Source organism: Pelmatolapia mariae, linkage group LG18 (assembly GCF_036321145.2).
Source record: "Pelmatolapia mariae isolate MD_Pm_ZW linkage group LG18, Pm_UMD_F_2, whole genome shotgun sequence".
Lineage (NCBI taxonomy): Eukaryota > Metazoa > Chordata > Actinopteri > Cichliformes > Cichlidae > Pelmatolapia > Pelmatolapia mariae.
In genome coordinates, this window is record NC_086243.1 from 15,668,940 (window position 1) to 15,686,015 (window position 17,076).

The 17,076-nt window shown below is 40.1% G+C and overlaps 1 protein-coding gene across 1 annotated transcript; it reads right to left on the reverse strand.

The window, feature by feature from the left end:
• Window positions 1-203: 203 nt before the first annotated feature.
• On the reverse strand, window positions 204-12,251 carry LOC134617296 (collagen alpha-4(IV) chain-like). Its single transcript, XM_065469518.1, has 16 exons — window positions 12,132-12,251; window positions 11,748-11,891; window positions 9,051-9,229; window positions 5,703-5,947; window positions 5,223-5,297; window positions 4,850-5,031; window positions 4,467-4,574; window positions 4,084-4,087; window positions 3,784-3,912; window positions 3,473-3,580; window positions 3,040-3,195; window positions 2,839-2,946; window positions 1,373-1,489; window positions 996-1,184; window positions 554-837; window positions 204-464 (listed from the first exon to the last, which is right to left on the reverse strand). The coding sequence occupies exons 1-16, from the start codon at window positions 12,249-12,251 to the stop codon at window positions 204-206; spliced, it is 2,409 nt and encodes an 802-aa protein (XP_065325590.1).
• Window positions 12,252-17,076: the final 4,825 nt, after the last annotated feature.

Below are 17,076 nucleotides of genomic sequence, written 5' to 3' on the forward strand. Positions count from 1 at the left end.
TTATAGTTCTAAAAAAGTTCCTTAAGTGAAAATAATGACAAAAAGAAAAGTTGTTTAAATGTTGAGGTGTGCAAAACAGTTATTTTAATACATTTTTATTGCCAACGAACATAATCAAATTCATCTTTAACCCTGAGTGGTATGAGTAAGGTTTGGGTAAATGGGTAAAAAAAATCATAATCTTAGGTAAAATGCCACAATGCTTATCTTTCTCTGTGGCAGACATTACACTGGCTGGTCCTGTGTCGCTGTTGGTCGCTTGCTTTGATGGTGCCAGGACTTGTGGTTATGAACTGCTCTGCTGGGCTTACAGTAGTCAGCCAATAACTATAGAGATTGGCAAAGTAGTGACAGGAACCCCGTGCCCCTTGGCACTCAATGAAGGGATGAGTTCGGAAATCCTTAAGGCAGCTACCAGTAGAAGCCAGTGACTGGCCACCACCATTATTACCTGATCCTGTGTGCTAAAGACAGCAAGCCAGCAGGCACACAGTGAGGGGAGTTGACAGACGTTTTCCTTTGAAACACTTTAACATTTTATGTATGTACTTACCAAGAGGAAAGAGTATCCCACCCACAAACTCCTCCATCCAGGTGGGCATGAAGGGAATGTATGATTCTGGCTGTGAAAAGTCACCACAGGTGAAATGGTCTCACACACCACACAACGGCTGATATGGGACACAATATCCTGGCCAAATAGCGGCATCATGGGTATGGGAGCAGTTGTGGAGAGCCAATAGGATTTGTCATTGCGACTAGAATAAGAACAGGCAGCTTTGTTACAATAGGAGAACGGCATGGTGGAGAAAACAGGGAGGCAGGAGCCAGGCTGGCCTGCAAGGAAAAAAGATTGAAAAAAACAAAAACAGATGTTATAAAATATAGACAAGGAAGGGGTTTTTGGTTTTTTTTTTTTTTTTCAAATTTCTATATACCAGGGATGAATACATTTGAAGAGATCAACAAAATGACCACTTTATGCTGATGCTTACCCAGATCTTGTGTGTGAGCCTTTTCTTGTGCCTCCAGGTAAATGAGACTGTATCCCACCCAAAGCTGAGTGGTATCTGCTGGGCACTGTGGGACCTGAACTGATTGACTATGTATAACTAACAGAAATCCAGCATTCAATATCGTCCTGTAGCCTGGCTGACCCTGGTCACCAGGAGGACCTGGAATACCTTGAAGTTGTTGTGGTTGAACAAATAGCATGTGTATTAGGTGGAGAAAGCATCAAAGTAAGGATTAAAAAAAACAAAGCATATCAGAGCTATACTATTTATATTTGTACCCCAGAGCAAATTTCCAAATTCTATCTGGAAATTTCCACACCAATTTAGTGAGCCATCTAGAAAATATGAATATTTACCTTGAGGTCCAGGAAATCCAGGCAAACCAACATCTCCTGGATCTCCAGCTGGACCATTACGACCAGGAGGACCTGTTATACCAGGAAGGCCCACAGACCCCACTGGACCCTTCTCCCCTGAAACATGCAGATAAAAGCAAATGAGTAAATACAGCCACGTATACAGGAGGAGTATGGGTTTTTTTGTTTGGTTGTTAAGCCGCTTTACACTGACCTATAAAACATTAAAGCATAAAAATGCTTCTAACAGATAGCAGACAACTTAGAACCAAAGACCCAAATTTCAATTGTAATTTTAAAACACTATGTTACTAGCAACCTGTTACAAAATCATGCTATTTGTTACAATTTCATTATCTGAATCTATGAAAAATGCCAAAGATAACACAGTTTAACTGGGGATATATTTTAACACCAACAAGGTGATTCCCAAAGAACTTGTAGCCAAAAACTGTCATATCTCAATATGATGTGCAGTATTGCCTTAAAAAACTTTGAGGTAAGTAGAAAAGTAGAGGACAAAGGAGGAACTGGCAGGGCTAAAAACACTACATCAGATGAACAGTATTTGAAAGTCATGGTAAATGGACTGGTTCTTATACAGCGCTTTTCTACTCTGAGCACTCAAAGCGCTTTATACAACTCATGTCCTTAAGAAATTAAAAAATACAGCAAAGACCTGACAGAGGCCGTGAAACAGGCTCTCTTGTGGTTTGGGGCTGCATAAACGGAACTATGAACACAGAAAAGCACCATCAAAGTTTTACAATACCCTCTGAAAAGCATCTGCAGTATAGGCATACTTGGTTATAAAAACACATAATTGAACACTATCAGTCATGGACTGGACTCCCCAGAGCCTGGACCTCAATATAATCTTGACAGAGAACAAAAAAAAAGATCAAAAGAAGACCTCTGACTGTCCTTTAAGAAGCCTGGAAAACTATTCCTGAAGATTTCAAGAAATTAGAAATTAGAATTAGAAATTAGAAATCTAATTTGAAGAAATTAGAAGAAGTTTACCTAAGACAACTCAAACTATGGTTTTTCCTCTTGGACTGTATTTTCACACCTATTTCATATTTCCTTGTAAAATATAAAGAAATAAAGAGTGGGTGAAGCCTTGGACAATACTCAAGTTGTACAGAGACAGAAACGAAATATACACTTATAACTGTCCAAAGACTACATTAGGTTTACCTTTACGACCTGGAGTACCAGGAGAACCCATGACACCTTGGAATCCTACACACCCAGGGCTACCAGGAGGACCTGGAGGTCCAGGGGGACTTTTAGCTGTTAATATACTGTCAGAGTCACCAGGAGCACCTTTGACACCTAGAAAAAAATATTTTGATTACTACATCTACTATAGGAACAAGTACAACTTTTTTTAAAATCAATTTATTTTCCTTTGAACTGTGAAGTCTTGCATATTTTAGTTTCTTGTCTACAGTACAACTTACCCTTATTTCCATGGGGGCCAATTTCTCCTCTGGGGCCCTGGGGCCCAGGGGCACCTAGCTGACCTTTGGGTCCAGGTAGGCCCACTAGACCAACAGGACCTTGCTCACCTGTCAAAGTGTGGTAACATTTGGAGTATAATCAGTTGGATAGCTGCACTGTAAATTACTGATGATGTCTATTTACCATTGTTTTGTTTGTACCTTTTGGTCCTCTAGGGCCTTGGTGGATAGAAAGTCCAGGTGGTCCTGGTAGGCCCCTTCTTCCTCGAACACCTGGTAAGCCACGGGGGCCAGTTGGGCCTGGGTCTCCTTTGAACAAAAAGCTGGAGCCTGGTATCCCAGGTTCTCCAGGAGGACCTAAAAAAATTCAAAATTCGAAATATGTATAAATATATTTAAGTGGCAAACATACACACAGTTACATAGGCACAAAGCACCATCCAATTCAAAAGGGGAATTTGTTGACAGTTGTATTTACTTATTTCTCCTTTTGTGATAGTGATGATGTGTATTGAATAACCTTCTGCTTTGTTTGTTCATTGTATATTTTCCCTTTTACCCCAGGAGGGGGTTTAATGAGAATGAAATAAAGTAGAGCAAAGTAAATTAAAGATGACCAAGCATACACACATACCTGGGGGTCCTGGTGGTCCTTCAAATCCTTGACCTCCAGCAGGTCCCTGCAAAGGTGTTTGACAGATTATACCAGGGTAACCAAGTTCACCTGGGAGGCCTGGGAGACCTAAAAGAAAAAAAAAACTACCCTCAGCAACACAAAAAGTTACTTTCAATTGCTCCCTTACTCAATAGGGGTCACCATAGTAGCATAGTCGCTCTGCGTGTTTGATTTGACAGTTTTTGTGCCAGATGCTCTTCCTGACACAACCCCAAAGGGAATTGTGTTTCTAGTGCAGACAGTACTGTTACAAATAACAGTCATGATACCTGGATTGCCTGGTGGGCCCCTTTGGCCTTTAGTCCCAGGAATAGTAGTTCCTGGAGGTCCTTGGTAGCCCCTGACCCCTTTGACTCCTGGAAAACCATCTGGTCCTCGAGGGCCAGGAATATCTATGCCTGTATTATAAGTGAGTACATATAAAACATAGCATCACATTGTAATGTGCTCACATTTGATTGTGTATCAAGAAAAAAAATGTAAAAATTAGCAACTACACATATTATTACTAATTGTAACAATAAATAATGTGCCACAGGACTTACACCTAACTGCGACAAAATTCCTACAGTCCTAAAAGACATAGAAAAGGAATAATATCATATAATGCTCTCTTACCACTTGCCCCCTTCATCCCTTTTGGACCTGTAAGCCCATACAGTCCATCTAGACCTGGTTGTCCAGGGGGCCCTAACATAACAAGCACAGTGTGATGATGTGTAAATTGTCTTGTTTGGTCCTATGATTGCAAAATCATCCTTCTTGTTTCAGTTTTTTTCATCTTGTATTCTATTATTCTGTATGATTAATTATTATATGATCTATTATGCTATATGATCAAAAAATAAATGAAGAAAGCAAATCTATGTTCATAACCCTTTTAATGTTTTACTTCATTATTAAACAACATGAACACATCTAAACTCTTGGATTGAGACAATTATATCTGTACCTGGGGGCCCATATCGGCCAGGGGGGCCTGGTAGTCCCACACTTCCTTGATCACCGGGAAGACCTGGAAGACCTGGATGGCCTTGTGGACCGCGGGGTCCAGGGGAGCCTGTACGTATACATAGGTATACACAAAAGAGCTCAAACAAGCATTTGAGCATTTGAAACAAATCAATGTTATTTGAGGGAATAAAATCAAGTGTCAAATTGAAGAAACTGATTATTATTGCATATTAAATTGATGGTTAAAGGAGCTAAATTTAAATCCAGATTAAATTATTTTAAATTAAATACACTCAAAGATTTTATACAACTGAATCCAGTTTCTGGCTGACACATTACATATTTACAATATTTTATGTGAGAACAAATTGAAATGGTTACTTGCACAGAATTCTTTTTTCCTTTAATGATGAAGTACATCCAGAAAGTTCTAAAATCAAACCTATAGAGATCACCTGGTCTTCCTTGTATTCCCTGTTCTCCTGGAATGCCTGATGGTCCTGGTCGTCCTGGGTTTCCTCTTGGTCCCGGATCACCTGGGTCTCCTGGTATCCCTCGAGGTGCTAAAGAAATTATCAGCTTTTTCTGTTTTTGTATGTAAACTTTATTTAACCAATGAAACTACCATATATCTTGTAGGATAAGTTTTTTGTTTTGTTTTTTTTAAGATTTGGTATAAATTTGGGGGGGGGGGGGGGGGGGGGGTTGCAGTTTTTTGGGGGGGCTTGAAAAATAACTTTTTTTTTAAATTTACCACTGAAGCCATTCTCTCCTCGGATCCCTCTGGGTCCAGGTGGACCTGGTTGTCCATAAGATGGTCCTGGATCACCTGGAAGAGATTTGGATAACTGAATAACAAATACATAACTTAATGAGACTGTACTGAGAGACTGGGCTACATTCTTGACCATATTTGCAGTGACAATGTATTTAAATCTCTTTTTTTTATTATTGCACTGATTCTGTGGTTTCTACTGAGGTTTCTACATAAAATTCCCACTGTTTGTAGCTAAATTAAATCAGCTATTTAGTATGTATTAATAAAAAAATGCATAATTACCCTTGGCACCAGGAAATCCATGTCTCCCTGGAATACCTGAATATCCCACGAGCCCTGGATCTCCCTATAACATACATCAATACAATCCAATAATTTAACACCAGCATTTGTAAGTCTGAATAATTCCACTTAAAAATGCACAATATATATATCCTTCAAGCCCGGGTCCTCTACCAGAGGACTGGGAGCTTAGGGTCCTGCGCAGTATCTTAGCTGTTCCTAGGACTGCACTCTTCTGGACAGAGATCTCCAATGTCGTTCCTGGGATCTGCTGGAGCCACTCGCCTAGCTTGGGAGTCATTGCACCTAGTGCTCCAATATCACTGGGACCACTATTACCTTCATCCTCCACATCTTCTCGAGCTCTTCTCTGAGCCCTTGGTTTCACAAGTTTCTCGTGTTCCTTCTTCCTGATGTTGCTGTCATTCAGAACCGCCACATCGATCACTACGGCCGTCTTCTTCTGTTTGTCTACCACCACTATGTCCGGTTGGTTAGCCACCACCATTATGTCCGTCTGTATCTGGAAGTCCCACAGGATCTTAGCTCGGTCATTCTCCACCACCCTTTGGGGTGTCTCCAATATTGACCTCAGGACTTCCAGGCCATACAGATGTTTCTGTATACTATGCTGGACACTTGATAATGGCGTTCCATGTATGCCCTGCCAGCTAGCATCTTGCACCCTGCTGTTATGTGCTGGATTGTCTCAGGGGCATCTTTACACAGACTGCACCTGGGGTCTTGCCTGGTGTGATAGACCCCAGCCTCTTTGGAGCTTGTGCTCAGAGCTTGTTCCTGTGCTGCCATGATTAGTGCCTCTGTGCTGTCTTTCAGTCCAGCTTTGTCCAGCCACTGGAACAGGGGGTGGCTGACAGCTGCTCCATTCCGTAGTCAGCATGCATAGCCAGTGTTGTCAGTTATCTCACTGAGGGGGTCCAGGCCTATGCAGAACAGCAGTGGGGACAGAGCATCTCCTTGGTAGATCCCGCACTTGATGGTGACTTGTGCTATTGGCTTGAAGTTGGCCTCTAGTGTTGTCCGCCACATCCCCATTGAGTTCCTGATGAAGGCTCTAAAATCAAGGCTCTCTCTCTCATTCATATATATATATATATATATACATATATATGTATGTATGTATGTACAGTGGCTTGCAAAAGTATTCGGCCCCCTTGAACTTTTCCACATTTTGTCACATTACAGCCACAAACACGAATCAATTTTATTGGAATTCCACGTGAAAGACCAATACAAAGTGGTGTACACGTGAGAAGTGGAATGAAAATCATACATGATTCCAAACATTTTTTACAAATAAATAACTGCAAAGTGGGGTGTGCGTAATTATTCAGCCCCCTGAGTCAATACTTTGTAGAACCACCTTTTGCTGCAATTACAGCTGCCAGTCTTTTAGGGTATGTCTCTACCAGCTTTGCACATCTAGAGACTGAAATCCTTGCCCATTCTTCTTTGCAAAACAGCTCCAGCTCAGTCAGATTAGATGGACAGCGTTTGTGAACAGCAGTTTTCAGATCTTGCCACAGATTCTTGATTGGATTTAGACACCAGACAGGTCAGGGATAAAGTTATTGAGAAATTTAAAGCAGGCTTAGGCTACAAAAAGATTTTCCAAGCCTTGAACATCCCACGGAGCACTGTTCAAGCCATCATTCAGAAATGGAAGGAGTATGGCACAACTGTAAACCTACCAAGACAAAGCCGTCCACCTAAACTCACAGGCCGAACAAGGAGAGCGCTGATCAGAAATGCAGCCAAGAGGCCCATGGTGACTCTGGACGAGCTGCAGAGATCTACAGCTCAGGTGGGGGAATCTGTCCATAGGACAACTATTAGTTGTGCACTGCACAAAGTTGGCCTTTATGGAAGCGTGGCAAGAAGAAAGCCTTTGTTAACAGAAAACCATAAGAAGTCCCATTTGCAGTTTGCTACAAGCCATGTGGGGGACACAGCAAACATGTGGAAGAAGGTGCTCTGGTCAGATGAGACCAAAATGGAACTTTGTGGCCAAAATGCAAAACGCTATGTGTGGCGGAAAACTAACACTGCACATCACTCTGAACACACCATCCCCACTGTCAAATATGGTGATGGCAGCATCATGCTCTGGGGGTGCTTCTCTTCAGCAGGGACAGGGAAGCTGGTCAGAGTTGATGGGAAGATGGATGGAGCCAAATACAGGGCAATCTTGGAAGAAAACCTCTTGGAGTCTGCAAAAGACTTGAGACTGGGGCGGAGGTTCACCTTCCAGCAGGACAACGACCCTAAACATAAAGCCAGGGCAACAATGGAATGGTTTAAAACAAAACATATCCATGTGTTAGAATGGCCCAGTCAAAGTCCAGATCTAAATCCAATCGAGAATCTGTGGCAAGATCTGAAAACTGCTGTTCACAAACGCTGTCCATCTAATCCGACTGAGCTGGAGCTGTTTTGCAAAGAAGAATGGGCAAGAATTTCAGTCTGTAGATGTGCAAAGCTGGTAGAGACATACCCTAAAAGACTGGCAGCTGTAATTGCAGCAAAAGGTGGTTCTACAAAGTATTGACTCAGGGGGCTGAATAATTATGCACACCCCACTTTTCAGTTATTTATTTGTAAAAAATGTTTGGAATCATGTATGATTTTCGTTCCACTTCTCACGTGTACACCACTTTGTATTGGTCTTTCACGTGGAATTCCAATAAAATTGATTCATGTTTGTGGCTGTAATGTGACAAAATGTGGAAAAGTTCAAGGGGGCCGAATACTTTTGCAAGCCACTGTATGTATGTATATATATATATATATATATATATATATATATATATATATATATATATATATATATATATACATATATACATATACATATACATATATACATATATACATATATATATATATATATATATATATATATATATATATGTATATATATATATATATATATATATATATATATATATATATATACACACACACACACATTAGTGCTATAATACTACAATATAATATTATATTATAATAATATATATTAGTGTAAGTATGCACTAATATATTATATATTAGCGTATACTTACCTATTAGTATATAGATTTTTTTTTTTTAAAAAAAAGTTGTATTCACTGGAGAGAGCCTGTGTTAAAAGATTGAAGAAAACTATTCAAATCCTCTTTGAATTTAAGCATACATTCTTTGTGCTTATTCTGCATTTACTTCATTATATTCATTATATTGCATAAATGTCTGTTACAAACTTGTAATTGCAACCAGGCTATTGATCAAGTAACTGCGATTAATCGCAATTAATTACAGAAAATTGTGAGATTAATGAGTTAATTTTTTTAATCTATTGACAGCACTAATACATACATATATATATTTACACTGCTGTGATCAAAATATGCAGACAATAACTTCACAGTATTGGTGCAGGGTCTCTACCTTACTGTACAAAATGCCTAGAGGTCACTGCTATGATTTGACGCTACATAAATTAAATTGAGTTGACTTGAGTACCCGATCTCCATCATTCCCAGGATACCCTCTGGGACCAATGAAACCTTTATTCCCAGGGTCTCCAGGAGGTCCTGCTCTTCCTGACCTGCCTGGAACTCCAGGGATACCCTTAATTCCTGGTGGACCAGGCCATCCATCAGGTCCAGAATCACCTGGCATTCCCCACGTGCCCTTTGGACCTATAAATTTCATCACAAATTGCTAATTGTTTAGTTTTGCACCGTCTATCACTGTCCATCTATACAGTCTTTCTGCTAAAGAAGAATAAAGCTGTTTTATAAAGACTTATGCAGGTTAAATTAAAACTCCATTACCTTGAAGTCCAGGTTCGCCAGGTGGCCCCATCATTCCTGGATGACCCAGTGAACCTTTCCTTATATTCACTGGACTTGTCACTCCTGGATCTCCAGGGTCTCCCCGTAAACCTGAATAGACAACAGAAATGAAATGCTTGCCATTTTCTTCCATAAAGTACACAAGAAGTGAGAGAAAATGGGTCTGGGTGCAGTTTCCCCCTCCAGGGGCAAGGGTACCTAGACCCGGTTCTTAGAGTACGCTTGGGGAGTGTGATTGTGTGTACAGCGTCTCTTTATGTCTGTCTCCACGTTGGTTGAGTGTGGAGTAATTGCCTATGAGAGCATGAGGGTGGGAATGGATGTTTGTATTTGAGTGTGCCTGTATGTCTGTGTCTATATGTCAGGTTGGGTATCAGACGCCACCTCTCTGGGGACATCTCAGGCCCTCCAAGGTTTGGAGGCCTATCTCCCCCCACCACTTCCCCTGCCGGTGGCAGACGCCCTCAGACATCGATGCGTTGGTGGTTCTTTGTGTCCGGGGGTGGGCGTCCGGGTACACACCGGCTCACTCCTTGGTGGCTGCTTATCGGGGCCTGGAACCTGGGGCTCGCTCGGGCCACTTCGGGGGTGGGGTGCCCTCGGCCTCTCGGCCTGGGGCTCGGTCACTCAGGCACAGCTGGCTGCCGGTGGAGCTCACGGGCACGTCACTGCAACCCCCCCTGGCTTCTGCTCCGCGGCTGCTGAGTGATCCCTCATCTGGGACTCTCCTCAGCTCTTTCTGGGACAGTGGCGCGGCTGCCCCTCTGTTGGTCTTCCTTGGTCTCTTGTGTTCTGCGGGCCTCTGGATGTCTGGAGTTTTGATCTCCTCCATACCTGCTTCATGCCCTGGAGGATGGGACTGTGGCCCCCCACACCCTCTAGCAGATCATTACATTAAGGAACCTTTTAAATACAAGCGCGCTCATGCTCACAGGTGTACACACAGGTGATCACACACACAAACTACACCCTTTTTGGCTCCTACCTCAAAGCACACTGTGCGCTGTCGATCTTACGTGCTGCACAATAATGTTTAATATTAAGTATTTAGTGTTATATTCCCATATATCATTGTGATGTTGTTTATTCTATTACTCTCGTTTTCTTCTGCTTGTTTTCTTTTTTCTTTCTCAACAGGTGATCCAGGTGATCGATATATGTATTTTTTGTCTGCTTATTTTGTTGGTTTTTGTTTTTTGCCCTTTATCCCCGTCCCTCTTCTCCGCTGTTTTTTTTTTTTTTTGTTGTTTTGTTTTTTCCCCCCTCTTTCTTTCTCCCTTTTCTTTTCCCCTGTCCCGTATCTAGCAAGTAAAAAAAAATAAAATAAAATAAAATAAAATAAAATAAACAATAAAAGGTAAATCAAATGGACCATTACGGCAAGGCTGGGATGGTCCATTTGGTAAAGTAAATCCGTTGGGCATCTTTCTTTGCCTTTAGACAATAATTCTGATGGCAAAAGAACCAAACGGGACAGGTTTTAAAAAAAAAAAAAAAAAAAAAAAAAAAGAAGTGAGAGAAAATAACTTAAAGAAAAACACTACATTTGGTACTTCCAAGGGTCTTTACCTTACAATAAAAAGCACCTTGAGGCAACTACTGTTGTGATTTGGCACTATATAGATAAAAGTGAATTAAATTATTTGATCATTGTTGTGAACAGGAGCCACAAGCACATCAGAGTAGATTAAACATACAGAAATAGGTATTTTGATATTAGCCATAACTCTGAACTCACAAACCTCTGACCATTGCATTTGAATCTCAGAAAACAAAAAAACAGAAGAGAAATCAAGCTTCTCTAGACTAATAAAACAACAATAATAGTAAGTAAAAAAAGTTGAGAATAATTATTTGAACCCAACAGAGAAGACAGCTTCCCATTATTACACTCCACTCCATCTTAAAAGTTTGCCTAGTGCCTGATTTCTGTGTTTTCCTCTACATACAGTCAGATATTTCCACCATTTGTCAGAAATGGTACAATACAACCTGGTCAAGGCTCCAACAGGACACTGTGCTATATTTAGTATATATTATATATTTATTCCTAATGGCTGCATTTTTAAATTTACTAAACAGAAAAATTTCCTGCAAACCAAATTTCTTTAGAAGTTCTTCACTCGTAAGAATATGTGTGTTTTGCTTGTCGTAGACTTGTCTAGAGTTTGAATAGTACAGGTACATATTTCAATATATTTGATTGTTTCAACTAATAATAATATTCTGCTTTTTGATCAAATATTTAATAATAATAATAATAATAATAAAATATATTATTATAAATAAAGAACAAAAGGCTAAGATACCCACAAGTTTAGGTTAGGAGAATAAGAGAGACACGACACATTTACAGACTTACCTTTATTACCATCTGGTCCTGAATACCCTGGGGAACCTGGGCGGCCATTAAGGCCCCTTTCACCCTGTTTACCTCTCGGTCCAGGAGGTCCAGGACGACCTGGGAAACCTCTGGCTCCAGCCCTGCCAGGATACCCCCTTTCACCTATAGAAATAGAACAGAAAACCTTGCTTTAATCAGCACACTGAGGCTCACAGATTTAATTAAGCATGCTGCTTGCCAGCTAGCTGTTGAATGTAAATGAGATAAGTGATGGGCTATTAAGTTAAACAAACTGGATTTTGGAAACTGAATGGAATTACCTGTTGAATTTTATACTTAAGAATAAAAGGAAAATGCTTATAAGGTTTTAAATAATTATCCAGTAAGATACCATCGGCTGACCTTTCTGTCCTGGCCACCCATCAGTTCCAGGATCTCCTGGGAGGCCAGTGGAGCCTGTTGGTCCAGCTGGTCCTGGTAAACCAGGAGGACCCTGAACACCTTTTGATCCTTTCCATCCATGTCCAGGTGGACCAATATCGCCTCTCAGACCTATCTGCCCAATGTTTCCTATTCAACGTCATAAAATTCAGTGACAAAATATATGGTTTAGATTACCTGGATAAATGAGCATAAATATACTCATATATTGACACAGAAGTTGATTGACTGTTCCTCCTTATGTATGGACATACTGGCCACCAGAGGTCAGTGTTGTTATTTCATAGATTAGCAACTTATGAACGTCTAAAAATTAAAAGATGAACAAGTATTAAAATTAGTGTTACTCCATGTTTATTTATATATACTGCAGTCCACAAACTGCAGCTATTTGTCAATATAAAATATATGATCAGTTTTATATCACACAGAGAATATATTTTGTATTTATATTTTTTGTTGTTATTGAAATTTATATCAATAAGGAAACTAGATAAATAATCATTATTAACATATGGAGCAGGAATGGGATTTGTACTTCATCCAACTTCTTTTTAGTGAAACTAAACAGATGCGAAGCAATTTTGCCTGTATTGTATTGTCCTGTATTTTGCTTTACTTTTCAACTTTTACTAAATAAGTTTTTGCAAACTGTTTATATGCTCAAAAACAAAACAAATATACTATTTATCGTGACAACAGTGTGGGATATTCATGTTGATATGAAAATTGAAGTACTCAGTGTAAACAAATGTAAAGTTTTAAATTGTACTTGTATTTGTAAAGCTGTCGAAGATGAGCTAGATATGAATAAAAAGACGTGACTATCCACGATTTGGGTTATAGCTGCAGTTTGCTCACCTGGTATTCCCCTCACTCCTGGATTTCCTGGAGGTCCTGGGGGTCCGGGTGGGCCGATGAGTTCGCACTGTGAACACGGTGGGCCTATTGGTCCAGGGACTCCGGGGTCACCATAGACCCCTGGCTCTCCTTTATAGCCTGGTTGTCCAGGTTGGCCTTGTGGGCCTGTAATTGCAAAAGACCAACAGTCAACTAATCTAAATGTACAGAACAAATGCAAAGCACATTGTTTTTGTTCTGTTCTTTTGAATATTATTGTAATACAGGCCATGAATCCCATTTGTTAGAGATTTGTTTGAGTTCAGATAAGTTAATCTTACCTGGTATTCCTGGGTTTCCAGGAATTCCACGGAGTCCTTTATAGCCTATACTTCCAGGAGGGCCAGGTATGCCAGTTGCACCTGGCTTGGTTGGGAGGACATCTCCTGGAGGCCCTTTCCTACCTGGTGGTCCAGGAAAACCAGGAAGGCCAGTAAGGCCTTCTAGACTAATTCCCCTGGAACCTGGTTCACCTGGTTCACCAATTAAACCTGGAGGTCCTTTTATAGTTAAGAAAGATTTATAAGCATTAAAAACAACTCTCTTATTTATTTTTTTTTAATAATTAACAGATTTAAGGAATATTCCCTACTATATGAATAACTGATGATCCACAAGCTTCAACAAATGCTCTGTTTTTACAGCCATTACCTGGTGGTCCAGTCCCCTGAACTCCACCATCATCTCCCTTCATGCCTTTAGTGCCTGGGTATCCTGGCTCTCCGGGAGGACCATTGCTCCCTGGCTGACCTGGAATCCCTACAAGAGGCCAAAAAAACAAAACATAACAAATCACTTGTAGTAGTAACTGTAGGGTTAATTTGTGTAACTTTGAAAATAATGAAGTAACAAACTTTATAAATAGAAAGCACTAAACAATTTATTAATGACATTTTTTTAAAATCTAGATTTCTGATTAAATTTAGTGTTCCAGATGAAACATGTGAACATTTTTAAATAAATAATTAGCACCTGCAAAACTTACCTGGTGAACCTGGCTCACCCTTTGGACCAGGGGGACCAATCTCACCTTCAGGACAGCATTTCTGTGTTTCTCCTGTATTCAAATACAGCTTTTTGTGGTTTGTTTGTTTTTAAATCCCATGACCCTTTTCTTAATGACAAATCATGAGAAACCTGACCTGGAGGTCCTGGTCGTCCAGTGATTCCTGGTATGCCAGTAAGTCCCTGATTTCCTTTAGGTCCTTGTTCTCCCTTGGGGCCTTGTAAACCATCACCCGGGGGACCTGCTTGTCCAGGAAATCCTTTGGGTCCAGGAAGACCTGGGTAACCTTTAGGACCAGGTAATCCTGTATAACCATCACCCTGAAAAAACACAACATGATCAAAAGTGTAGAAAAGAGTATCAAAGTGGATCATTTTTACATATGCAGTGTCTTTGAGCAGAGACCTTTAAAAGATTTGTCACATGATGTACAATACTGGACTTTAATATATAGACTCACTGGTGGCCCGGGTTCTCCCACAATGCCATCTCGTCCATCCTGTCCTGGCCTACCTGTTCCTCCAGGAGGACCACCATATCCTGGGTCACCTATGTCACCCTTGGCACCTTCAAGTAACAAAAGCAACCAATAGAGATTTGGCTTTAAACACTCCAGAAAAACAAATACAGTGTGTATCTTATTTAAAGGTATAGTACTATTAAACAGTCTTTGCCTAATCCAATGTGCAGTGGTTGCCATCGTAACTGAACCAATTTAAATTTTTGAGAGGCGCTCACCTTTTACACCTACTGCAAAAGTATCACCTTTTTCTCCTTTTTGTCCCTTTAAACCAGAAAATCCTTGAAAGCCCTGCAAGCACACATAACTGTGGGCATAACAAAAATAACACAAATGATATTTATTTGCACAGTTTTAGTCCCACTGTTCTTACTTGTGGTCCTTGAGAACCCTCATCTCCTTTCAGACCTGGGTCCCCTCTTGGTCCTTGAGTTCCAGGTAATCCTGGGGGGCCTGGATAACCAGGTGGCCCATGAGACCCTGGGCTCCCCCTGCCAGAGATACATTCACAAATCCCTGGACAACCTATAGAAAACAAAAATAACAAAATTTGGTTGAATCACCAGTTTAAATTTAGTCCCCAGACCTGCTTATACAGACTCACACAGACGTTTATATTGAGAAATTAATCACTGACGCTCGTCTTCCATCACATGTTGCTTGTGAATTCAACACCAGTATTCACAAAGAAGAACAGAGTCTTGGCTTATATGATTAATGCAAACAAACAGCCACAGTTCACCTTTAATTCCCTTGAGCCCCTTGTTTCCAGTAGATCCTCTGGGTCCAGGATCACCAGGGTCCCCAGGGTCACCGCGCTCACAGTAGTAGTCTTTGAGATTGAAAAGACAGACATTAGTTGAAAATAAGTTATTTATAAATTAAAAATTATATTAAATTTAAAAAAGGTTTTAATTTTTTGGATAAAATATAATTTAAAAAAATTACCTCCACAGCCTAATCCAATCCAATCAGGCACACACAGAGACATACAAACCAGAAGGTAAGTCATCATTAAAGTGATCACATATAAAAAGTGATGACAATCCAAGTAATAAAATAATTACATCAGTGAGATTAACTTCTGCACATATGAAAGTCTTGTCCTGTGTATTATATACTAAGAGCAGAGAGAGCATACCTGGGGGGCCTGGAGGGCCTGTGGCACCTTTAGGTCCCGGGAGTCCTTTAGCTCCCTTGGGTACTGCAATGGAATAGTCATCATACTTTCCCGGCTCTCCTTTGTAGCCTTTAGGACCAGGGGGCCCTCGCGGACCAGGCAAACCCTGGCCCTCTATAAGGGTGTGAGATGAAAATGTAAAATTTAAAATGATATAGGATCAGTTTTCCAACTGTGAAAACACAGACCATCAGTAGCAGAGAGAATCTTTGATTACTGACATAGTAATTTCCACAGCAACAGAGTATTTTAACGACTGTCAGGTTGCAAGAATTATTATGAGTGATATATACGGCATATGTCTATAAGTACTAAATCAAAATACACAAGGCTTCGCCATTAAAGAAAGGAAGCAAAGTCTGAAGTCTGACCTGCTAACCCTGGTGGGCCAGAGGGCCCAGGAATGCCCATGGACCCAGTGTCCCCGGGGAGTCCAGGTTGTCCTGGAAATCCACGGTCACCTTTAGCACCTGAAACATAAAGTCATAAAGTAATTATTGTTTTACTATACATTAAGGTGAATCAGACTACACTAAGTTAAATCAGACTACAAACTAAGCTGTAATTTTGTACACCACCATGTTGGATTTTAAGTCAAAAAACTGAGATGTGAGGAAAATGCAGATTTTCATTTAGACATGTTCAGGGGCTCCGAAGTAATTGGAGAGTTAACTGACATGCAGTTTCATGGCCTGGTGAGTCCTGTTTACTGATTACTTTGTGATCAAGGAAGCAGATAACAGACTTGGAGTTCATTCCAAGTCATTTACTTTTCAGAAAGGCTCAAGTATTTAAAATATCATTAACTTGTCCAAGTACCTTTGAGCATCTGAAGATGGAGAACTATATATATGAAAATGGTTCATGCTAATTTATTTGTCAAATCCCTTGAATAAAAGTACGAACTTTAATTCCATCTTAACCATCTGATTTAAAGTCAGTGCCTCCGGTGTTGGATTTATGGACCTATTTGTATTTGAACCATAAATCTACAAGCAAAACAGTGACTTAAAGGCGTTTATTTAAAGTGATACTCTACATATATTGCTGTGTTATTTTATTATTTTAGTAAATATATAATCACAGTGTAGTGTAGTTGTGACTGAAATAATTCAAGCAGAAAACAACTTAAAAAAAAGAAAGAAAACAAAAAAGAAGCCCTTTCACAACCACCAGTATTCCCCCAGTGTGTAAGTGTAAATATCCCACTGTAAAGCTCCAGTGAACCACTTTATTTAAATCTGTATTTTGACAGTGATAAATAAAAGAATAGCAGATATATAGCTGTTGCAAACTATCA